Genomic DNA, 25,220 nt, shown 5'->3' with positions numbered 1-25,220 from the left:
CACAGGGAAGACCTTTTTTGTTCTTTAGAGCAGCAAGTCTACAGTGCATCAACCTCTATGTTATAATCAGTACCCGAGATTCGTGCATCTCCTGCGATTGTGATTCCTGTGTAAATTTTGGCCGCCTCTGTGCGCCATTAAAAAGTCTGTGTAAACACAATATATTTGGCAGATTAATGCGGCTTCTATGCACAGTAAAATCACTCTATATGAGCAAATTTAACCATAATATTATTGGCTGAAAGTCGTAAGAGCTCATAATGTTGTCGTGGGGGCGTCCCATATGTCAGAGGTGGTGCTCATGTGGGCAACACAAGTAGTTTAGTGTCTCCGATCCACTATTCCCCATTGTTTCCTGTAATCTCGCCATTGTACTTCTCAATACAAAAATAATAAAATAAGGTTAATGGGTCAACAGACTGGTAGTCTCAGTCTCATCAGTTATCAAAAGAGTCTAATGAGTCGAGACGTTCACTCCGCCATTCAGAGGAGTCGACTCGTTCACTCCATCATTCAGAGGAGTCGACTCGTTCACTCCATCATTCAGAGGAGTCGACTCGTTCACTCCTTCATTCAGAAGAGTCGACTCGTTCACTCCGTCATTCAGAGGAGTCGACTCGTTCACTCCGTCATTCAGAGGAGTCGACTCGTTCACTCCGTCATTCAGAGGAGTCGACTCGTTCACTCCGTCATTCAGAGGAGTCGACTCGTTCACTCCGTCATTCAGAGGAGTCAGCTCATTCACTCAGTCCTCATTCACTCTTTCATTCAGAGGAATCATCTCGTTCCCTCCATCATTCTGATGAGGTGGTGGATTCGCTCCATCATTCTCCTGTAAAAAAAACGCAGATTTCAGTTACAAAAACAGTCAGAAAATAACTGAAACTTACACAAGAGAAACTACCAGCACAACAGTCATCTTTCTTTGAATAAAGTCCTGTTTGAAATGTTTAGAAAGCCATCATTTTATAAAAGCAATAATCCACAAGAGGCCATGTATTACAGTGATGTCAGTCTTATCTATGGTAAAATCACTGTAATGTACAGCCTCTATTGGCTTACTGTTTAATCTGTTGACTGGTATATTCTTACAGTCACCTTTAACTTGTTTATTAGGGGTATTATTTCCTGTAAAGGTTTTCTTTTTTGGGGGGGAGGGGGGGGGGGGGTATTTTTCCCCCTTTTTCTCCCAATTTGGAATGCCCAATTCCCAATGCGCTCTAAGTCCTCGTGGTTGCATAGTGATTCGCCTCAGTCCGGGTGGCGGAGGACGAATCCCAGTTGCCTCTGCGTCTGAGACAGTCAACCTGCGCATCTTATCACGTGGCTTGTTGAGCGCGTTGCCACGGAGACATAGTGCATGTGGAGGCTTCATGCCATCCACCACAGCATCCGCGCTCAATTCACCATGTGCCCCACTGAGAACAAATCACATTATGGTGACCACGAGGAGGTTACCCCATGTGACTCTACCCTCCCTAGCAACAGGGCCAATTTGGTTGCTTAGAAGACCTGGCTGGAGTCACTCAGCACGCCCTGGGATTCGAACTAGCGAACTAGCGAACTCCAGGGGTGGTAGCCAGTGTATTTTACCACTGAGCTACCCAGGCCCCCCCCTGTAAAGCTTCTTTAAAACAACTTGCATTCTGACCATTTCAACTATACATGGTGCTATACAAATAAACTAACTTGACATTATGTAACTAAATAAAGATTTTATTGGTTTTCTTTTCAAACATTTTTTGAACTTGTTAAACCATATCAAACAAAATGTCTTGCACAGTCTGACATAAAATCTGTTGACTGATATTTTCTGCCTTTGCTTTTATTTAACCCTTGTGCGTCAATTTAAAAAAGTTACTCAGAGATCCTTAGAGGACAAAAATGTCAGCGTCAAAAAACTGCCATAATAATATATATTCATATTATTTTCCAATTTCAGTGAGTAAATTTTTTTTAACCAACATCAGTCCTGATCGTAACTACCAAATATTCATTCATTTTCAGGATTTTAACCCTTTACATGCCAGTTTGTTTACATAATGCCACTGTTGTTTTTTATACACACACACACACACACAAATTTCTCAATACACACATACAAAACACACTCTGACATACATACCAACACACACACACAATTTTAGCTGCATCATTTATTCAATTGACCTGCAGTGCTCTATAATACAGCAAACAGAAAATAGGGAAAAAGCATGTATTTGCTCCATAGGCTAAACATGAGAAAAATGCCATCTGGTGGAAAATATTAAAAATGTAAATTTTAAAGCCAGGGCTCCGGAATGAAAGCATAATATCATAGAATTCATGATTTTAAGCTTTAATGGCACTGGGATCAGTATTGCAGTTTCAATGGGGACAATTTTGTCCTGAAGGTCCTGAGTGTAACTATTTTGTGTACACAGTGTATTATAGATGTATTATAGGAACTGACATTGAAATATCAAAATTCCCCACAAAATACACACCTTTTGCTAAATTTATGCCATTGGCATTAACACAGCCAAAATTATCGAAAAAACAAAAATGAAAAAGATAAAAATGTCCAGAAGGTCGTACAAGGGTTAAGAGCTGGATGTTAACATACATTCTGACAGGGGGTCACATGACACCATGCAAAGAGCAGATGTGTGAGCGACGAGCTCTGCACACTTTGCTAAATTTTTTATTATTTTCATGTTATAATCTGGTGAATTTTGATACACCTAGTTACACATTTGCTCTTTGATGCAAAACATGGCAAAGAAGTCAAAATCCTCGGGTTCTGGAGACATTAAAAGACACTTACGTGTTCAGGATGAAAGCCCCGATAGGCCTACAGTCCAGGGACTTGGCGCGTCGGGAGAGGTGATCCAGCGTCAGTTGTCCAACATGTTGATGTTGTCGAAGATTCTTGCTGACTTGGAGGATCTCGCTGTAATACATCGATCGATTATGGCGATGGAAATAAAATTCTCTGAACTAGTTACAAGAGTGTCAGATGTTGAGAGACAAATCGATTTTCTGGAGTCTTCGGAGAGGGAATTAACCGCTAATCCGCCCACGACCAAAGTTGATTTGGAACATCTCCTTAAAAAGCTTGAAGATCTTGAGAATAGAAGCCGCAGGAATAACGTTCGAATTGTTGGAATTCCTGAGCATGAGGAGGGCAGAGATATGGTGAAATTCCTGGAAGAGCTCTTCCCGAGTTTGCTCGACATAACAGGCCACAAGCTGGAAATCGAGCAAGCTCACAGAGTCCCAGCTCACAGATCTGCTGAGGGAGACAGGCCCCGATCGATTCTGGCCATATTTCTGAGATCATCCGATAAAGAACTTGTGTTGTGCCAAGCAAGGAGCAAAGGGAAGCTTTCTTGGAGGAATCATAATATTTTCTTGTTCCCGGACTTTGCGAGTTCGACAAAAGAGAAACGCGATCGGTTCAAGGAATGTAAGAAACTCTTACATCGGCGAAAGATTACTTTTGCTCTGGTGTTTCCAGCCAAACTGAGAATAGAAACGAAGGTCGGTCGCAAAGTATTTACTTGTCCCAATCAGGCAATGTCTTTTATTGAATCAATGGCTGAGTAAACCATTGGGTGTTTCTCATATGAGTGGGTCGACTCGCTGTACTTACTCTTGAGGAAGCTGGGCGTCACTTTGGTTTGTTTTTTCTTTTTGCGTTAGCTCCGCCTAGCGGCTGGAGCTTGTTTTGTGAATAACACTTTTCCTAAAAGAAAACTTTGCATTGACGAAAGATTACTTTTGCATTGAAGTTCCCGGCCAGTTTGAGAGTGGACACTACGGATGACCGCAAAATATCTACACGCTCACACAAAGGATGTCTTTTATGAAGTTAACGGATTGTGTAAGTCATGGTATATACGTTTATGCAGCCTCTGAGTGAATTGACTCGACCCGGGAACCGGGATGCCGGTTTTGTTTCTTTTTGCATTGGTTCCGCCTAGTGGCTGGAGCTTGTTCTATTGAATAACACTCCGTTGGAACAGCTGTGGATCAATCTGTTCATTCTTCATGCTTATTCCTCCTGCTGGCTGTAGTTTGTTTTGTTGAGTATTTTTACGGGACATTGGAATGATTATGTCATCCACTGAACTCATAACAGCCAGCTCACTGAACATATCTGAACGGTTTTATATCAGCTGGAATTTGTTTTGTGGAAGATCACACCTTTGAGACAGTTCTGTGAATGAATCTACACATTCTTTGTGTTCATTCTTCCTATTGGCTGGGTTTATTTGACAAAGTATTGTTGGGCCTCATGTGTTCAGATAGAAGACAAAGGCAGGCCTAACAGTCATAAAAACATAACTCAAGCCCCCACCTTCTAAGTCGTAAATTTTACTCATAAAAATCGCGCCAAAATCAAACAAAGGGAGTCCAAAACAGACTACAGATCCATGAAGCCTTGCCATCTAAAGGATCGAGCTCTCAACTCCTATTGGATGAGGCACACAACAGAACGTCTCTCAAACATGACATCATCAGGAGTTCAAATAATTCTGAAATGCTTCCAGAATTGCTTCCAGCGACTTAGTTCACCGAATTCGGACGTAGCTTTTTGCTGCTCTCCGGTGCAACCTCGTGGCATAAGGAAGTAATGTCCGACAAGAAACTGTAGCCATACAATCTCCATCTCGCTGGACGAGTTGAGGCCGAGCAATTCGCATCTTCATCCGTTGGCCTACAGAAGTGAAGAGATTAAAGATTTCTCTTCCATCTTCAATCAAGTCGACATTTCTGAGTTCTCCGCCAGCCCGCCGAGAATCAACAGCTGTACCGCCCGCCGACAGAGCGAGGAAACGGCCTCCCATCATCACACGAGCCTCAAGGAACCGGGTCAGAGTTAAAGGACGGAGGAAAACACATTCTACCTGTGTCCTCATGCGATTCAAGTAAGAGGTTTATGTCTGGGCAGAGATAGAATATTATAGTGTGTTATTCTTGTGTTTCAAGGCTATTGCTTGTACAGTTTACGGACCGCCATGTCCGCTCATTATTAATACTCAGGGTATTAATTATCACGAATTTGTTTTGCTGTATTGTGGTCCAACCAAATTGGATTGTTGTGCATTTTTGCCATCGCGGGTGAGACAGAAACTGAGTTCATCCATTAGAGTCAAATAACGCAGGACTTTTACAAGCCCCACTCGTAAAACCGCGTCTCTGAGTGATGAACACGGCTGCTTTATCTCCAGCTATCGCGAAATCAGCTTTCGGGCTGTCACTTAATAATCTCTCTCTCTCTCTCTCTCTCTCTCTCTCTCTCTCTCTCTCTCTCACTAACCACACTGACACACACACACACACACACACTGTCACACACACACCTTATGTGTTATAGGATTATTTTTATTTCCATATCTAATCATATCACTGTTTAGTTTGTAGTTGTAAGTCGGAAGTTTATTGACTGCATTGTATTAATTATTAATTGATATTACTGCATAAATAAACTTTTGTTTATATTACAAAGAGAAGTGTTTTGGTTTGTTTTGCATATGCCTGTGTCAGGCTGATGGGATGTCAGTGCTCAGATTCAAACCTTCATTCATTGTTTTTTTCCCGAAAATCGATATTCTTCGGATGCCGATTTTCCTAAGAAAACAATCTAATATTGAGACTGTTTTAATATTCAGTTATTAGTCCCTGATTTCAGGGTGGTGCCCCGTCAATGTTAATCCTTATTAATATTCTATTGATTTTTGATAATTGATAATTATCTTTGATTGAATTTGAATGATCAATAAGCTAGTGTTAATTTTAATTAATGTTTCATCGATGTTAACAATTAACGATTATCTTTGATCATTGTTTTTTTTTAAAGGATTAAGAAAAGCTAACATTGATTCTCATCAATGTTCTATTGATTTTAATAATGAATAATTATCTTTGATAATTATTAATTATTGCTAATAACCAAACTTGCTCCTAAACGTAGCACACTACATTTACTGGAGCCCCATATTAGGTTTTAATGAGTTAGATCCATTTAATTAATTTAAATATTGATTAATAACTACAGAAATAATTAATTATTTCTGACAGTAACACTGATCTAAACAACCAGTAAAGCCCAACAGTATTTTCTGTTATGTAATTTTGCCTCACAAATTTGTGAGGCAAAATTGAGCAATCCGATGGCAAAGTTGTCGTGGGGGCTCGTGGGCGTTCATGAACCTTTTGAGTTTAGAGGGATTGTCGCTGGTTGGCGCTTTCGTGCGGCGGGGTTAATGCGCACGTTTTTCTTTTTTCTGTTTGTTTTGTTCAGGGGAAAGTTCGGGGTTTGATTGTTTCACTAATGGGGAATGTGGTCTGTATAATGTTGTTAATGTTTGACACACAATAAATTTTTTCTACTATATCAAAATGTCAAATGTTAATATGAGTGTACTATTTCTCTCCACATGGAATGTAAATGGGTTGGGGCACCCCATAAAAAGAAGGAAGGTTATTACTTTTCTTAAACATAAGGAATATGATATAGTGTTTCTTCAAGAAACACATCTCTCCCCGCAGGTAGCTGAAAAAATTGGGAAGATATGGGGTGGACATGTTTTTTTTAGTGCTGGCTCAAGTAAGAGCAGGGGAGTCATTATATTGATTAATAAACATCTACAATTCAAATGTCTCAAACAGACTAAAGATAAATTAGGGAGAGTCATTATTGTTTTAGCAGAAATTCAGGGGCAAAGGTTGATTTTGGCTAATATTTACGCACCTAACGCTGATGATCAGGGCTTTTTTATAGATCTTGAAGGGATGCTGCAAACCGCTGGCACTCCTCATGATATAATATTGGGAGGAGACTTTAATCTTTTGAAGGACTCAGTGCTTGATCATAGTGAAGCAAAAGTGTGTAAACCCCCTAGAGCAACACTGATGCTTCACAGGATGTGTAAAAATCTTGGTCTTATGGATATTTGGAGACTTTTGAACCCATCTGGTAGGGACAATACATTTTTTCATCAGTCCATAAGATTTATTCTAGAATAGATTTTTTTTTATATCCAAATCCCTCATTTCATCTGTTGTGGATTGCTCAATTGGAAATATCTTAGTCTCAGATCATGCCCTGGTGAGTTTAGAGGTGTTGCCATATACAGAGAAAAAGAAATCATATAGTTGGCGCCTTATTGTGTCCCTTTTGCAAAATCCTGATTTCCAACAAATGTTAAAGACTGAAATCAATGTTTATATGGAGACCAACTGGTCCTCAGTAGCCACTGTGGGCGTGGCTTGGGAGGCACTTAAGGCGGTTCTTAGGGGTCGGATCATACAGCATGCCTCATTCATCAAAAAATCCAAAGCACGAGAACTTGTGGAGTTGGAAGGGAATATTAAAAATGCCGAGGCAGAGCTGAAGCGCCGGATGTCAGCTGATGGCCTCGACCCATTTTGAGCATTGACCCAATTGAAATATAGATATAATAATATTTTGTTGCGGAAAGTGGAGTTTTGGTTATTCAGGGCAAGACAGTCATACTTTGAGTCAGGTGACAAAGCAGGGAAGCTTTTGGCAAGATATATAAAGCAGAGAGAGTCTCTTTCTACCATTCCCTCAGTGAAATCTGCTGGTGGTGAAATTTTTACCTCAGCCATTGATATTAATAATGCCTTTAAAGAATTCTATATTGATCTTTATAGTTCCACGTCTTCATCTACTGATGAAGATATTAGAAACTTTGTGGAACCATTAGATCTTCCTAAACTGACGACTGAGCAAAAAAACTCTCTTGATTCTGAGATAACCTTGGAGGAGCTTGATGAGATAATTAAGTTCCTACCTACAGGCAAGGCTCCAGGGCCAGATGGTTTTGCTGCAGAATTTTTTAGATCCTATGCTACAGAACTGGCTCCACTTTTGTGAGAAGTTTATACTGAATCATTAAAGAATGGAAAGCTTCCTCCAACCATGACACAAGCCCGGATCAGTCTGATTCTTAAAAAGGACAAAGATCCAAGCGAGTGTAAAAGTTACCGTCCAATCTCCCTGATCCAACTAGACTCAAAAATTTTGGCTAACCGATTAAGTAAGGTTATGACACCTCTTATACATATAGATCAGGTGGGATTTATTCGGGGCCGTAGCTCTTCTGATAACATCAGGCGTCTCATCAATATCATGTGGTCAGTAGCGAATGATCAGTCTCAGGTCGCTGCCATCTCACTTGACGCTGAAAAGGCGTTTGATATGGTAGAATGGGATTATCTTTTTAAGATTTTGGAAATGTATGGGTTCGGGAGTACATTTATTGGTTGGATTAAGTTACTTTATAGACACCCTGTAGCAGCGGTAAAAACAAATGGATTAATTTCAGATTATTTTACTCTGGATAGGGGCACTCGGCAGGATTGCCCTCTTTCCCCTTTATTGTTCTGTCTTGCCCTGGAATCATTAGCAGCCGCGATAAGAAAGGAGGATGATTTTCCAGGGGTGATGGCGGGAGGTATGATGCATAAGCTTCTGCTTTATGCAGATGATATTTTATTATTCGTCTCTGAACCTACTAGATCTATGCCTTGCCTCCACAGTATTATTAATTCCTTTTCCAAGTTCTCAGGATACAAAGTTAATTGGTCTAAATCCGAAGCTTTGGCTCTGACAGTGTACTGTCCAGTAACAACTTTCCAGCTGGGGGCCTTCCAATGGCCCAAACAGGGCATTAAGTATTTGGGGATTTTATTCCCAGCAAATTTGTCTGATTTAGTTAGTGTTAATTTTGACCCTTTAATAAAAAAGATTTTCGAGCGATGTGGGCAGGTGGGCTTCATTACATTTATCGATGATTGGGAAGGTTAATGTTATTAAAATGAACTGTATTCCAAAATTTAACTACCAGCTACAGTCTCTCCCTGTAGATGTCCCCCTCTCTTATTTCAAGCAATTTGATAGCATAGCGAAGTCCTTCATTTGGAATGGTAAACGTCCCAGATTACACTTCAGTAAGTTACATAGGCCGATGGACAAAGGTGGGCTAAGCCTACCCAAGATTTTGTTTTATTATTATGCATTCGGTCTCAGACATTTGGCTCATTGGTCGCTTCCACCTGAAAGAGCCCCTCCCTGGTTCTGCATTGAACAAGAACTGCTTGCCCCTATTTTGCCATTGCAAAGCCTTTCCATCAAACTAACCAGAGAAGTTAAATCACACCCTGTCATTTCATATTTGCACTCAGTATGGACAAAAGTGTCCGGAGTGTTTAACTCAGATAATTTTCAAAATGTTGCCTCGAGCCTATGGCTAAACCCCAAACTATGCATTAATAAGTCCCCTTTTTGTTGGTCAGAGTGGATTGCGAGGGGGGTTAATACACTCGGTGATCTTTATGAGAGTGGTGTGATGAGATCCTTTGAAAATTTGGTTCAATATTTTGGGATCCCGAGATCTCAGTTTTTTAGGTATCTTCAGTTATGCCACTTGCTCTGTACTATTTTTGGGAGTAGCATACACTCCCCTAAAGCAGCAGATACTCTAGGAGAGGTGATTTCTGCTATTGGAAAAGGTCATGAGGCCTCAGTGAATTACTCCCTGTTAATTCAGAGTCTGGGGGACGCAACTTCGACTTCTCTCAAGAGATTGTGGGAGAAAGATTTGAACTTGGTATTGGAGGAGTGTGTGTGGAATAGGATTCTAAAAAACATTAAGTCTACATCTAGAGATGCAAGGGTCTGTCTGATGCAATTTAAGATTTTGCATCGATCATATTGGACCCTCGTTAGATTGTATAGGCTGGGTTTAAAAGACACACCCACCTGTTGGCATTGCCAGTTGGAGGATGGAGATTTATTACATGCCTTCTGGTCTTGTTCAGGAGTTTTGGTTGAGAGTCCAGAATTTTGTTTCCGAGGTCCTGGGCACTCAGGTTCTGTTTTGTCCCAGACTTTGTGTGTTGGGTGATGGGGTGGTTATGAATATAGCTGATGGGTATGTAAAGAGGTGGGTCCTCACCGGCGTGATGATCGGGAGACAGATAATTGTGAGGGGATGGAAGTCGACGGGCGCTACCTCTTTTTATGAATGGTGCACCGAATTGGGCAAGGAAGCCTCATTTGAAGAGATGTCATATAGACGGCTTGGCAATTCGGCTGCATATGATAAGAAATGGGGCAGGTTTTTGGCCTTTTTGGGGGGTGCTCGGTGACGGGCTGTGGAGAGAGACATTTTGTTTGGTTTGGATATATATTTGTTAAATTAGATTGTTTTTTTATATATTTATTCTTAAGTGTTTCCTTTTAAATGTTCATTTTGTGTCAGACCACTGGTTGTGTGTAGCGGCGGGGGGGGGGGGGGTTATTCAGGGGAAGGGACATATCATTTTATAAATTGATTCAGTGTGTGTAAGCTCTGTTTGTGTTATCCTGTTTATTTGAATCAATAAAAATTTTAATAAAAAAAAAAAAAAAACATACATTCTGACAGAAAATACTGAAGTCGTAAAGCACAGAAAATATCAGAGTGTGCACCCAGCCTCAAGTGAAATCAAATACATGACTGCATCTGTTGTAAATTGAGTTATGTGCAGTCAGAGATACAGAGAGATTCAATGCACATAGTATCTTACCTGATCATCACGCGGCTGCGCTTGACCTGTTTTAAAAACAATAAACTCAATTAAATACTTTTGTTAATAAGAAAATGTTTTGAGTATGAAAATGCACATCTTTTAAAGACTCATTTTGCCCAATAAATCTCATATTTTCCTCTTATATATCAGCTGAATGTAATACTTGCCCTGTTGTCCTGCTTGTCTGCGGTGATAAAAAACACCAGCAGTCACTGCAGCCACGAGCAGCAGAACACCAACAATTATACCTGCTATTACACCTAAAGACGGACCTGGATCTGTAACAGTTAAAGAGACAGTCATTACTGAAACTTCTGTGTGTATCCAGACAGTGTCACAAAGTCCTGCCTGTCTTATCTATAACAAACACTATGAAACATCACAATATCTGAGAGAGTAAATATGAATCTGATTCAGCAGAATATTTCAACACTCAAATGCAAATTGCAAAATATTGACATATAAAAATATGCAATTTATTAATCCTGCTCAAACTGACAGATCAGCTGAGAAAAAAACCTCAAAAACATCTGACACACCTGTAAATATCTGGTGCTGTTATACAGTTGTAGGGTTGAAAAGCATTAAAGACATCCAGAGAGTGCTGAGAGTGATCTATCAGTCTATTGGTTGAGGTGTTTGTGTTTTGGGACTCTGCAAATGGTAGCAGCTTGAATTCAGTGTGGGTTAAAGGTGGTCAACTGATTGATCAGTAACAAGATTGCAACTTGTGCTCCTGCTCTCTTTTTTCACCACCTGGCTCTTTTCTCTCTCTACCCTTTTTTCTTTCTATCTTCCATTGTCTCTCACTCAAGTAGTATGCATACTTGTTTCATCTACATATTTCTAATTTGTAACTATCATATCTAAATTGTACCCATCTGATGTAACCTTGTAAGACTTTACTGTTATTAAACATTTCATCTTTAATCCATGTCTAGTTGAATTTCACTGTGTAAATAATATTAATATGAAACATTTAAGTGCTTTAAATTGCATAACAATAAGATCATAATAAGGTTCTAAACAATGCTCTCCCACATTATTCAACTATTCTAACTGCACTTATTTCCGTCGTTGGTATAAGTAGCAGAAGGTAAAATAGACAAGAAATGCACAGTTTTATTTAATCTTGGTGTTAAAGGGATAGTTCACCCAAAAATGAAAATTCTCTCATTATTTACTCACCTTCATGATATCTCAGATGTGTATGACTTACTTTCTTCAGCACAACACATTTGAAGAAAAATAGAAAAATATCTCAGCAGGTCCTTAAAATGCAAGTGGATGGAGATTTCTCTTTTGAAGCTTCAGAAATCACAGACATGTCATAAACATCATCCATACGACTCCAGTAGTTAAATTAATGTCTTCTAAAGTGATACGATTGCTTTTGGTATGAAAAAATATCAATATTTAAGTACTTTAACTCTAAATCATGCTTCTGGTCAGGAGCAGTACACGCGTGTGACGTAATCGCGTTGGCATGTTCACGTGAGAACAGACACACATGCGACACACATGGAAGAGCAGCGCTGTTTTTAAGTGAGGAGGAGGAACGCTGTACAGAAGCTTCGTTGGTTTTAGCTCTGCATTTATCTGTTTCTTTACTCACAATGGTGTGTTTCTGTGCTTAACCTGGATGTCTCAACAGAGAGAAGAACGTGAGATTACATCCGTGTGACGAGGAGGAGGGCGTGGTCGGGCCGTGAGGGTGCATGGCCAGCGCTGAATCAGCTGATCAGCGGGAGAGTGAGATAAAGGAGAGCCGGAGACACGAGTTCGAAAGAGACATTGTGTGTGTCTGTTTGTCTTATGTTGTTTAAGTTGAGTTTTACCATTAAACTTTATGTTGACTGTTCAGCCGGTTCCTGCCTCCTCCTTGCCCGTCTTTTATCTATTACAGTGGTGGCGAAAACCGGGAGGGAGGAGGGATGCGCTGTCGTGGAGTCCTCGCCACTGCCATCCGGCAGGGGAGCAGTCGCGGCCATCTACCTGTGGACAGAGGGGGGTTGCTGCCATCCGCCAAGTAGTGGAGGAGCGGTTCCATCCACCAGGGATTGGAGGACTCACTGCCGCCTGCCAGGGGAGGAGCGTTTGTCATCTGCCAGAGGGCGAAGGAGCGGTTGAGAACCGGGTGACAGTGTGTCCGGGAACCGGCGAGCAAGTTTTTCTCTCTCTCACTGTGTGTCTCCGTGCACCCTTTCCCTCTCCCCACGCATCCCCTCGTCTCTCCCCCAGGTTCACAGGAGGTGGGGTGGGCCACCGGCTGATGAAACGACCGGAAGGGCAGTGTCTCCCCTCCAGAGGTGGGGGGGGGGGGGGTTGTAGGTCAGTCTAGTTGGCGCCCCGGCTTGAATTGGACAGGGAGGAGAGTGACGAGGAGGAGGGCGTGGCCGGCGCTGAATCAGCTGATCAGCGGGAGAGCGAGATAAAGGGGAGCCGGAGACGCAAGTTCGAGAGAGACGCCCACGGCCGCGTTATGTGTGTCTGTTTGTCTTGTGTTCTATGTTGTTTTAAGTTAAGTTTTACCATTAAACTTTACGTTGACTGTTCAGCCAGTTCCCGCATCCTTATTTCCCATCCTTCTGTAACATGCCAACCCGAATACTTCACATGAGAGACCGCTTGAGATGGCATGAGGGTGAGTAAATAATGAGAGAATTTTCATTATTGGGTAACTATCCCTTTAACATTTCTTTAGTCACCTCAGCATTACAGCTTGAACCACTGCTATCTTTTAAATCTGTCTCACTAAATAAAGAAATATTTGAAATTGTGTTTTCTTGATATTTGTTGACTGTTCACAAGCTTTCTTTTCCAAATAATTTAATGTTTAACATGCTCAGGGAAATACGCATTAAACAACTAAACTGCACTCACCAATGACTGTAACGCTGTAGGTCTTTCTGCTGCTGAAGCTGATGCTGCGGTGACGGCTGCTGCTGCTGAATCTGCTGCTGCTGCTGATCTCTAGTTGATATTCTCCAGTGTCTGTGATTCTGGCGTTTGTGATGGTAAGAGATCCAGTCTGATCATTCAGCTTCAATCGGTCTCGCAATCTCTCATTTTCAATATCACACTGCACGTCTGTACAGGCCTCACTGGTATTCCCATTGATTTGAGCTATGCGAATACCATTAAAATACCATGTGATCGAGTCATTTTGTTTTTTAGTTACACCAGAATCTAAAGAGACAGACTCTCCCTCATTCACTTTCTTCATTCTATCGGCCCAAGGCACACCTGAAACACAAATGCACAATAAATATTTTTGGGGAGGAACAAAACGACACTTCTGCTTCAGATATGGTGACTATGTCAATACCATCAAATCTCAATGGTTCTTGAATCATGAAGTTTGGTTTCAAGACGAGTAAGAACCATGTTGATGTTATTGATGTGGACACCATATCTGATTTGGGCACCGTCTGTTCATCATACAAAGTGATTTTTTACCTTAAAATAAATATAGTGTATGAGTCGTATCAACTACTTTTACTGGGTTTTTGTAGCGTTTTGTGTGAATATTTATTTTCCTTTTGTGCTCCATTAAAGAAAGTCGTAAGAGTTTGGTGCATTATGGTGAGAAAATAATAATAGAATTTTAATTTGGGGTAAACTATTCCTTAAATGAGATGAGATGGAAAATCCAGCTTAAACTGGTGGCTGTGTTTTAGAACATGGCTGCTGGTTTCTAGCTGGTCCATTAGTTGGAGACCAGCTTAGACCAGCTACCAGCTTGTCATACCAGGTCAAGGTGGTCAAGCTGGTTTTTGGTAGATGGTCGACCAGCTTAGACCAGCTTGGACCAGCTACCATGTTCTAAAACACAGTTACCAGCTTAAGCTGGATTTTCCAGCAGTGAGTTGATATTTAAACATTCATTAAAAGACTCACCAACTTGGACAGATAAATTGAAGATTTTCTCACTGAAGCCTAAATTGATAATCTGTAGTTGATAATTTCCAGTGTGCTCAGTTGTGATGTTTGTGATGGTAAGATCTCCAGTCTGAGTGTTCAGCTGCAGTCTGTCTCTGAATGTCTCATCACATTGTACATCAGTACAGATCTTACTGAGATTTCCATTGATTTGAGCTATACGAGTGTTATTAAAATACCATGTCATCTTGTCGTCTTGTTTTCTTATATAACCAGTGTGTAGAGTGAGGGAATCTCCCACGTTCACTGACACCAACATTTGGTCATAACCTGCAGACACACCTGCAGAAACAAATGAGACAGAAGAGTTGAAATATTCTTGATTAACTTTAATTCTATAGAAGTCATAAATTCATGCACAACATTTACACAGACGTGCTCTATTATTATTATTATGTTAAACCTACCTAACCTGTTAAAATCCACCCAATCCCACAATTCACAACCTGCATTTACATCAGATCTTCTTCACTTGAGTCTCAGAATTATTATTAAGAAATAATAAATGAATGCCTGAAATTCATAACCTGTTTGTCAATGAACTAAAACAGTATTACTAAAGCTATAAAAATGAAAATAATACAAAACAGGTTAATATGACCCTTTACATTTATCTTCCATTCCTCTTGAATATTAATGTATTCATAAGTGATGATTTTATCTGCTGGTGAAGACATTAATTCTGGCACACAGACATGAACTTAAGAAATATATGTTCACAATGTTTTCACACAAACACATTTCACTCTTGCTGATTTTAAACAGTGAAGATGAAGTAATAATAGAGGAATTTCTGCAGAAAATAACATGTTTATAGCTGAAAATGAAAACTTTGTTTTTTTTACTGTTGACAGAAAGAGATCAATAAACAGATTCATGACTTACCATCAACGAGCAAAATTACAGCGAACAAAATACAGAGTTTTTTCATTTTCACCACTGAAAAATACATGTATTTATACATTTACATGGGCCCAGAAAAAACGAGCCTGAATTCGCCAAAATGAACGAGATAATGATCTGAAAACAGTTTGTTCTGTGTATGAACTCAAGTAAGAAGAATACAAAACATAGTTAATGACAATATAAGTTAACGAATACACCAAAACTAAAAGAAATAAAGAATATTAACACACTGAGTGAAAGAGAGAGTAACTCTCGGTCTCTGTAAAGAGGAGGAAATAAAAACTTCCGGAAACAGGACAGATAAAAAAGTGGGCGTCACACTTCTTCTTCTTCTCTTGTTTTTTTTAGCGGTTAGCATTCTTAGAGCATTACCGAATCTGGAGTATATTCTCGAATATAACCCTGTTGCTTTCATATACCTCAAAACATCATCTGTCATATCTAATTCCCCTTGTTTTTTCGTTAAAAGACTTTTTAATGACATGCCTTGGATTCCCTTTGTCTGCAGTTTTGAGTGTAATTCTTGTTTTTCATTGTTGTAGGCTGTGCAATGAAGAATAACATGTTCAACTTCATCACAATGACTGCATAAACCATCACCATTTTTCAACATTATTTAAGGCGGATTGCATTTTTTAACTATATATTCTTCATTTCTTCCTCTGAACCAAAGGGCTCAATAATCTGCAAACAGCAGTTTACCCAAATTAATATCAGCTGTAGCAAAAACATCACTAATCATAATAATAAATATTTATGGACTTATGACACTTCCTTGGGATGTCCCGTTTTCTGTCAAGCCCCTATTGGATATAAATTCTCCAATCTTCACTTTAATGTTTCTTTCAATTAGGAAATCTTTAATCCAATTAAATATTCTTCCTCCTATTCCAATCTGATCTAATTTTTATTAGCAGTCCATCCTTCCATAACATGTCGTAAGCCTTTTCCACATCAAATAATACTGCCATTACTGTTTCTGTACTTATACGGATCTATTTGAGTTTTACCCTCTGACCATTCTGCCAGATCAAAAACGGTTCTGTGTTAAAGCCTTTATTATTTCTGTACATCCAGTGTCTGGGTGTTTCCCCCGGCATTGGCTGACTTATCTTGCTCCCCATTCTCACAACTCAACAAAATGTTTCCTCCTCAGTGATACAATAGACACAATCAATTTGATGACCAAATATACTTTTGCTCTGACCACTCTTATTGGTATAAAGAGGTATAAAAATTCATTCCTGAGCGAAGTATACATAGAGTCCTATAGGAACAGGATCCCACTGAAAAGTTTCAGAAAATTATTTCATCTAATCCTCTTCCCACGTCTATAGCTCGTGAGGCTCCCACTTCCCAACGGAAGAACCGATCTGTTATAATAACATATACTGAAATATGTTAAAGATCTTTTGGGCAAAAACTTATGTATTTCTCTGCGGACAAGAGTGAAAACAAAAATATGTTTCTCTTACCTGTCCAGAGAAACCCCCATAAGGGCCACCAGAGTTGTTAGATTATATAATCCTATAATCTATGTAGTTCAACCTTTTCACCCCCAGCACTCTCTGTTGTCCTCTCGCTCAGGGATATGCTTGCAAGGGAAGAGACTCTTACACAAAATTGATATCAAAGCATCTTCAAAGGTTTACTGACAATCAAACATATTTATACCAGAAAAGTGCTTCAAGGAAAATCATCAGGTGTTAATAACAGGCATCTCTATCTGTGTGCCAGTCTAAGAGGCGCTCTACGCTATCAGAATACCAGTTTATGCCAGTTTGTACTAAAAGACGAGCTTAAGAAATCCTTGAGCTTCAGATATGGTGAGCAGAAGGAACAGAAAAACAAGTGCTAAGTTTCAGTAAAGACTAATGACAATGGGGGCCCAAAATGAAAAAGTTGGCCAAATTACAACTCCTTTTTCATTGTAAATCTTGTCATTGCAGTCGTAAGGCACAATCATGATATCATATGCCTGTGGTGGTGCTCATGTGGGCAACACAAGTAGTTCAGCTGGCATAATGTCTCAGATCCACTATTCCCCATTGTTTCCTGTAATCTCTCCATTGTACTTCTCAATACAAGAATAATAAAATAAGGTTAATGGGTCAACAGACTGGTAGTCTCAGTCTCATCAGTTATCAAGAGTCTAATGGGTCGAGACGTTCACTCCGCCATTCGGAGGAGTCGACTCGTTCACTCCGTCATTCAGAGGAGTCGACTCGTTCACTCCGTCATTCAGAGGAGTCGACTCGTTCACTTCGCCATTCTGATGAGGTGGTGGATTCACTCCATCATTCTCCTGTAAAAAAAAACACAGATTTCAGTTACAACAACAGAAGGTCAGAAAATAACTGAAACTTACACAAGAGAAACTACCAGCACAACAGTCATCTTTCTTTGAATAAAGTCCTGTTTGAAATGTTTAGAAAGCCGCCATTTTATAAAAGCAATAATCCACAAGAGGCCATGTATTACAGTGATGTCAGTCTTATCTATGGTAAAATCACTGTAATGTACAGCCTCTATTGGCTTACTGTTTAATCTGTTGACTGGTATATTCTTACAGTCACCTTTAACTTGTTTATTAGGGGTATTATTTCCTGTAAAGCTTCTTTGAAACAACTTGCATTCTGACTATGTCAACTATACATGGTGCTATACAAATAAACTGACTTGACATTATGTAACTAAATAAAGATTTTATTGGTTTTCTTTTCAAACATTTTTTGAACTTTTTAAACCATATCAAACAAAATGTCTTGCACAGTCTGACATAAAACTGTTGACTGATATTTTCTGCCTTTGTTTTATTTAACCCTTGTGCGTCAATTTAAAAAAGTTACTCAGAGGTCCTTAGAGGACAAAAATGTCAGCGTCAAAAAACTGCCATAATAATATTATATATTCATATAATTTTTCTAATGTTTTTTAACCAACATCAGTCCTGATCATAACTACCAAATATTCATTCATTTTCAAGATTTTAACCCTTTAAATGCCAGTTTGTTTATATAATGCCACTTGTTTTTTTACACACACACACACACACACACTTCTCAATACACACATACAAAACACACTCTGACATACATACCAACACACACAATTTTATCTGCATTATTTATTCAATTGGCCTGCAGTGCTCTATAATACAGCAAACAGAAAATAGGGGAAAAGCATGTATTTGCTCCATAGGCTAAACATGAGAAAAATGGCGCCATCTGGTGGAAAATATATATAAAAAAAAAAAAATTTGAAGCCAGGGCTCCAGAATGAAAGTCACGATTTTATGCTTTAATGGCACTGAGATCAAATATTGCAGTTTTAATGGGTTTCAATGGGGACATTTTTGTCCTGAAGGTCCTGAGTGTAACTATTTTGTGTACACAGTGTATTATAGATGTATTATAGGAACTGACATTGACATATCAAAATTCCCCCCAAAAATACACACCTTTTGCTAAATTTATGCCGTTGGCATTAACACAGCCAAAATGATCAAAAAAACAAAAATGAAAAAGACAAAAAAAGTCCTGAATGTCGCACAAGGGTTAAGATCTCAGCTGGATGTTAACATACATTCTGACAGAAAATACTAAAGTCGTAAAGCACAGAAAATATCAGAGTGTGCACCCAGCCTCAAGTGAAATCAAATACATGACTGCATCTGTTGTAAATTGAGTTATGTGCAGGCAGAGATACAGAGAGATTCAATGCACATAGTATCTTACCTGATCATCACGCGGCTGCTTTTGACCTGTTTTAAAAACAATAAACTCAATTAAACACTTTTGTTAATAAGAAAATGTTTTGAGTATGAAAATGCACATCTTTTAAAGACTCATTTTGCCCAATAAATCTCATATTTTCCTCTTATATATCAGCTGAATGTAATACTTGCCCTGTTGTCCTGCTTGTCTGCAGTGATAAAAAACACCAGCAGTCACTGCAGCCACGAGCAGCAGAACACCAACAATTATACCTGCTATTACACCTAAAGACGGACCTGGATCTGTAACAGTTAAAGAGACAGTCATTACTGAAACTTCTGTGTGTGTCCAGACAGTGTCTGTCTTATCTATAACAAACACTATGAAACATCACAATATCTGAGAGAGTAAATATGAATCTGATTCAGCAGAATATTTCAACACTCAAATGCAAATTGCACATTATTGACATATAAAAATATGCAATTTATTAATCCTGCTCAAACTGACAGATCAGCTGAGAAAAAAACCCTAATATCACATCTGACACACCTGTAAATATCTGGTGCTGTTATACAGTTGTAGGGTTGAAAAGCATTAAAGACATCCAGAGAGTGCTGAGAGTGATCTATCAGTCTATTGGTTGAGGTGTTTGTGTTTTGGGACTCTGCAAATGGTAGCAGCTTGAATTCAGTGTGGGTTAAAGGTGGTCAACTGATTGATCAGTAACAAGATTGTAACTTGTGCTCCTGCTCTCTTTTTTCACCACCTGGCTCTTTTCTCTCTCTACCCTTTTTTCTTTCTATCTTCCATTGTCTCTCACTCAAGTAGTATGCATACTTGTTTCATCTACATATTTCTAATTTGTAACTATCATATCTAAATTGTACCCATCTGATGTAACCTTGTAAGACTTTACTGTTATTAAACATTTCATCTTTAATCCATGTCTAGTTGAATTTCACTGTGTAAATAATATTAATATGAAACATTTAAGTGCTTTAAATTGCATAACAATAAGATCATAATAAGGTTCTAAACAATGCTCTCCCGCATTATTTAACTATTCTAACTGCACTTATTTCCGTCGTTGGTATAAGTAGCAGAAGTGTTAATAAATAAGAAACGCGCAGTTTTATTTAATCTTGGTGTTAAAGGAAAAATGAAAATTCTCTCATTATTTACTCACCCTCATGATATCTCAGGTGTGTATGACTTTCTTTCTTCTGCAGAACACATTTGAAGAAAAACAGAAAAATATCTCAGTAGGTCCTTAAAATGCAAGTGGATGGAGATTTCTCTTTTGAAGCTTCAGAAATCACAGACATGTCATAAACATCATCCATACGACTCCAGCAGTTAAATTAATGTCTTCTATAGCGATATGATCAATTTTGGTGTAAAAAAAAAATAATATTTAAGTACTTTTTAACTCTAAATCATGCTTCTGGTCAGGAGCGGTACACACGTGTCACGTAATCGTGTTGGCATGTTCACGTGAGAACAGACGCACGTGCGACACACATGGAAGAGCAGCGCTGTTTTTAAGTGATGAGGTGGAATGCTGTACAGAAGCATCGTTGGTTTTGGGTTAGATCTGTATTTATCTGTTTCTTTACTCACAATGGTGTGTTTCTGTGCTTATCCTGGATGTCTCAACAGAGAGAAGAACGTGAGATTACATCCATGTGACGAGGAGGGGGGCGTGGCCGGGCCATGAGGGTCCACGGCCGGCACTGAATCAGCTGATCAGCGGGAGAGCGAGATAAAGGGGAGCCGGAGACGCGAGTTCGAGAGAGAGACGCACACGGCCGCATTGTGTGTGTCTGTTTGTCTTATGTTGTTTTAAGCTGAATTTTACCATTAAACTTTACAATGACTGTTCAGCCGGTTCCCACCTCCTCCTTGCCTGTCCTTTATCTCTTACAGTGGTGCTGAGGGACGCTCTGTCGCTGAGTCCTCGCCGCGGCCATCTGCCTGGGGATGGAGGGGGTCGCTTCTGTCCGCCAAGAAGTGGAGGAGTGGTTCCATCCGCCAAGAAGGGGAGGAGTGGTTCTGTCCGCCAGGGGTCGGAGGACTCAGTGCCGTCTGCCGGGGGAGGAGCATCTGTTGTCTGCCAGAGGGCGGAGAAGCGGTTAAGGACTGGGTAACAGTGTGTCCAGGAACTGGTGCGCAGGTTTTTCTCTCTCTCTCGCTCTGTGCCTCCGCTCACCCTTTCCCTCTCCCCACGCATCCCCTCGTCTCTCCCCCATGTTCACAGGAGCCAGCGTCTCCCCTCCAGAGATGGGGGGGTGGGTAGGTCAGTCCGGTTGGTGCCCTGGCATGAATCAGGCAGGGAGGAGTGTGACTAGGAGGAGGGCATGGTCAGTCCGTGAGGGTGCATGACCGACACTGAATCAGCTGATCGGAGGGAGAGCAAGATAAAGGGGAGCTGGAGACACGAGTTCGAGAGGCCGCGTTGTGTGTCTGTTTGTCTTGTGTTTTATGTTGTTTTAAGTTAAGTTTTAAGTTTTATCATTTAACTTTACGTTGACTGTTCAGCCAGTTCCCAACTCCTCATTTCCTATCCTTTATCTATTACAGTCCGTAACATGCCAACCCGAATACTTCACATGAGAGACCGCTTGGACTCCACCCTCTCGTTAAGCATTGGATTATAGTTAAAAAGTACTTAAATATTGATTGTTTTTGCACCAAAAACTACCATATTGCTTTAGAAGACATTCATTTAACTGCTGGAGTCGGATCGATGACGTTTATACTGACTGTCTGTGATTTTTGGAGCTTCAAAGTCGAATCTCCATCCACTTGCATTTTAAGGACCTACTGAGCTGAGATATTTTTCTATTTTTCTTCATTTGTGTTCTGCTGAAGAAAGAAAGTCATACACATCTGAGATATCATGAGGGTGAGTAAATAATGAGAGAATTTTCATTATTGGGTAACTATCACTTTAACATTTCTTCAGTCATCTCGGCATTACAGCTTGAACCACTGAAGTTGAAAAACACACCTTACACAGTTACTAATAATAATAGGAGAAAAAACTGCTCTTAATCTCACTTTTCAAACAGTCCAAAATAAAAACATTAAGCCGATTTAAAATATTGAGCTATCTTTTAAATCTGTCTCACTAAATAAAGAAACATATGAAATTGTGTTTTCTTGATATTTGTTGACTGTTCACAAGCATTCTTTTCCAAATAATTTAATGTTTAACATGCTCAGGGAAATACGCATTAAACAACTAAACTGCACTCACCAATGACTGTAACGCTGTAGGTCTTTCTGCTGCTGAAGCTGATGCTGCGGCGACGGCTGCTGCTGCTGAATCTGCTGCTGCTGCTGATCTCTAGTTGATATTCTCCAGTGTCTGTGATTCTGGCGTTTGTGATGGTAAGAGATCCAGTCCGATCATTCAGCTTCAATCGGTCTCGCAATCTCTCATTTTCAATATCACACTGCACATCTGTACAGGCCTCACTGGTATTCCCATTGATTTGAGCTATGCGAATACCATTAAAATACCATGTGATCGAGTCATTTTGTTTTTTAGTTACACCAGAATCTAAAGAGACAGACTCTCCCTCATTCACTTTCTTCATTCTATCGGCCCAAGGCACACCTGAAACACAAATGCACAATAAATATTTTTGGGGAGGAACAAAACGACACTTCTGCTTCAGATATGGTGACTATGTCAATACCATCAAATCTCAATGGTTCTTGAATCATGAAGTTTGGTTTCAAGACGAGTAAGAACCATGTTGATGTTATTGATGTGGACACCATATCTGATTTGGGCACCGTCTGTTCATCATACAAAGTGATTTTTTACCTTAAAATAAATATAGTGTATGAGTCGTATCAACTACTTTTACTGGGTTTTTGTAGCGTTTTTTGTGTGAATATTTATTTTCCTTTTGTGCTCCATTAAAGAAAGTCGTAAGAGTTTGGTGCATTATGGTGAGAAAATAATAATAGAATTTTAATTTGGGGTAAACTATTCCTTAAATGAGATGAGATGGAAAATCCAGCTTAAACTGGTGGCTGTGTTTTAGAACATGGCTGCTGGTTTCTAGCTAGTCCATTAGTTGGAGACCAGCTTAGACCAGCTACCATGTTCTAAAACACAGTTACCAGCTTAGACCAGCTACCAGCTTGTCATACCAGGTCAAGGTGGTCAAGCTGGTTTTTGGTAGATGGTTGACCAGCTTAGGACCGGCTTGGACCAGCTACCATGTTCCAAAACACAGTTACCAGCTTAAGCTTGATTTTCCAGCAGCAAGTTTTTAAACATTCATTAAAAGACTCACCAACTTCGACAGATAAATTGAAGATCTTCAGACTTATGTCAGAGTTGATCATCTGTAGGTGATACATTCCAGTGTGCTCAGTTGTGATGTTTGTGATGGTAAGATCTCCAGTCTGAGTGTTCAGCTGCAGTCTGTCTCTGAATGTCTCATCACATTGTACATCAGTACAGATCTTAATGACATTTCCATTGATTTGAGCTATACGAGTGTTATTAAAATACCATGTCATCTTGTCTTCTTGTTTTCTTATATAACCAGTGTGTAGAGTGAGGGAATCTCCCACGTTCACTGACACCAACATTTGGTCATAACCTGCAGACACACCTGCAGACACAAATGAGACAGAAGAGTTGAAATATTCTTGATTAACTTTAATTCTATAGAAGTCATAAATTCATGCACAACATTTACACAGACGTGCTCTATTATTATTATTATGTTAAACCTACCTAACCTGTTAAAATTCACCCAATCCCACAATTCACAACCTGCATTTACATCAGATCTTCTTCACTTGAGTCTCAGAATTATTATTAAGAAATAATAAATGAATGCCTGAAATTCATAACCTGTTTGTCAATGAACTAAAACAGTATGACTAAAGCTATAAAAATGAAAATAATACAAAACAGGTTAATATGACCCTTTACATTTATCTTCCATTCCTCTTGAATATTAATGTATTCATAAGTGATGATTTTATCTGCTGGTGAAGACATTAATTCTGGCACACAGACATGAACTTAAGAAATATATGTTCACAATGTTTTCACACAAACACATTTCACTCTTGCTGATTTTAAACAGTGAAGATGAAGTAATAATAGAGGAATTTCTGCAGAAAATAACATGTTTATAGCTGAAAATGAAAACTGCGTCATGTCCTTGGCGCTTTACTGTTGACAGAAAGAGATCAATAAACAGATTCATGACTTACCATCAACAAGCAAAATTACAGCGAACAAAATACAGAGTTTTTTCATTTTCACCACTGAAAAATACATGTATTTATACATTTACATGGGCCCAGAAAAAACGAGCCTGAATTCGCCAAAATGAACGAGATAATGATCTGAAAACAGTTTGTTCTGTGTATGAACTCAAGTAAGAAGAATACAAAACATAGTTAATGACAATATAAGTTAACGAATACACCAAAACTAAAAGAAATAAAGAATATTAGCACACTGAGTGAAAGAGAAAGTAACTCTCGGTCTCTGTAAAGAGGAGGAAATAAAAACTTCCGGAAACAGGACAGATAAAAAAGTGGGCGTCACACTTCTTCTTCTTCTCTTGTTTTTTTTAGCGGTTAGCATTCTTAGAGCATTACCGAATCTGGAGTATATTCTCGAATATAATCCTGTTGCTTTCATATACCTCAAAACATCATCTGTCATATCTAATTCCCCTTGTTTTTTCGTTAAAAGACTTTTTAATGACATGCCTTGGATTCCCTTTGTCTGCAGTTTTGAGTGTAATTCTTGTTTTTCATTGTTGTAGGCTGTGCAATGAAGAATAACATGTTCAACTTCATCACAATGACTGCATAACCCATTATGGGGCTTTTTTATTTTATACAAATTTCCATTTAATCCAGTGTGACCTATGCGTATTCTTGTTATTATTGATTCTTGTCTTCTGGTTAATAAAGCTGTGGTTCCTCCTCCTGTACCCAAATGTTCTTGTATCTTATATAAATGTCTCCCCTTTATTTCTCCATCCCAAAGTTTCTGCCAGATATTATTTGCAGCTT

General features: G+C 39.3%; 2 protein-coding genes across 12 annotated transcripts in view; both read right to left on the bottom strand.

The window, feature by feature from the left end:
- The window catches only part of LOC127439234 (uncharacterized), a 37,289-nt gene extending 20,385 nt beyond the window's left edge, over nucleotides 1–16,904 (bottom strand). The window contains exons 1-8 of one of the 8 annotated variants that reach the window (XM_051695414.1): nucleotides 15,415–16,827; nucleotides 14,488–14,811; nucleotides 13,541–13,833; nucleotides 13,471–13,507; nucleotides 11,127–11,241; nucleotides 10,755–10,865; nucleotides 10,585–10,610; nucleotides 596–832 (exon numbers count right to left, since the gene is read on the bottom strand). In XM_051695414.1, the coding sequence (XP_051551374.1) occupies nucleotides 10,592–10,610; nucleotides 10,755–10,865; nucleotides 11,127–11,241; nucleotides 13,471–13,507; nucleotides 13,541–13,833; nucleotides 14,488–14,811; nucleotides 15,415–15,493 (978 nt within the window). In that variant the 5' untranslated portion in view covers nucleotides 15,494–16,827 and the 3' untranslated portion in view covers nucleotides 596–832; nucleotides 10,585–10,591. Of the gene's footprint in view, nucleotides 1–595; nucleotides 833–2,805; nucleotides 2,933–9,775; nucleotides 10,169–10,584; nucleotides 10,611–10,754; nucleotides 10,866–11,126; nucleotides 11,242–13,470; nucleotides 13,834–14,487; nucleotides 14,812–15,414 lie in introns of those variants that run through there. The other 7 variants (XM_051695408.1, XM_051695412.1, XM_051695410.1 and 4 more) reach the window with 7 other exon arrangements.
- LOC127439232 (uncharacterized) lies at nucleotides 399–25,033 on the bottom strand. 4 transcript variants are annotated; one of them, XM_051695403.1, is made up of 8 exons: nucleotides 24,405–25,033; nucleotides 23,468–23,791; nucleotides 22,414–22,776; nucleotides 19,704–19,818; nucleotides 19,343–19,453; nucleotides 19,173–19,198; nucleotides 17,703–17,740; nucleotides 529–599 (listed from the first exon to the last, which is right to left on the bottom strand). In XM_051695403.1, the coding sequence occupies exons 1-6, from the start codon at nucleotides 24,481–24,483 to the stop codon at nucleotides 19,180–19,182; spliced, it is 1,011 nt and encodes a 336-aa protein (XP_051551363.1). In that variant the 5' UTR covers nucleotides 24,484–25,033; the 3' UTR covers nucleotides 529–599; nucleotides 17,703–17,740; nucleotides 19,173–19,179. The 4 variants fall into 4 exon arrangements, with proteins under 4 accessions (XP_051551359.1, XP_051551363.1, XP_051551360.1 ...); XM_051695399.1 differs by lacking the exon at nucleotides 19,704–19,818 and having other exon boundaries at nucleotides 399–599; nucleotides 24,405–25,031; XM_051695401.1 differs by lacking the exon at nucleotides 529–599 and having other exon boundaries at nucleotides 17,592–17,740.
- Nucleotides 25,034–25,220: the final 187 nt, after the last annotated feature.

The sequence above is a fragment of the Myxocyprinus asiaticus genome, chromosome 50, assembly GCF_019703515.2.
Source record: "Myxocyprinus asiaticus isolate MX2 ecotype Aquarium Trade chromosome 50, UBuf_Myxa_2, whole genome shotgun sequence".
NCBI lineage: Eukaryota > Metazoa > Chordata > Actinopteri > Cypriniformes > Catostomidae > Myxocyprinus > Myxocyprinus asiaticus.
Note: the sequence above shows the minus strand (reverse complement) of the source record. Positions and strands in the feature narration are given on the sequence as shown.

Coding starts and splice junctions, on each gene's coding strand:
- LOC127439232 (XM_051695399.1), bottom strand. CDS start 24,483: ATGTATAAATACATGTATTTTTCAGTGGTGAAAATGAAAAAACTCTGT. Junction 23,792..24,404: donor TGTAATTTTGCTTGTTGATG/GTAAGTCATGAA, acceptor TTGTGTCTGCAG/GTGTGTCTGCAGGTTATGAC. Junction 22,777..23,467: donor CAATTTATCTGTCGAAGTTG/GTGAGTCTTTTA, acceptor TTTGTGTTTCAG/GTGTGCCTTGGGCCGATAGA.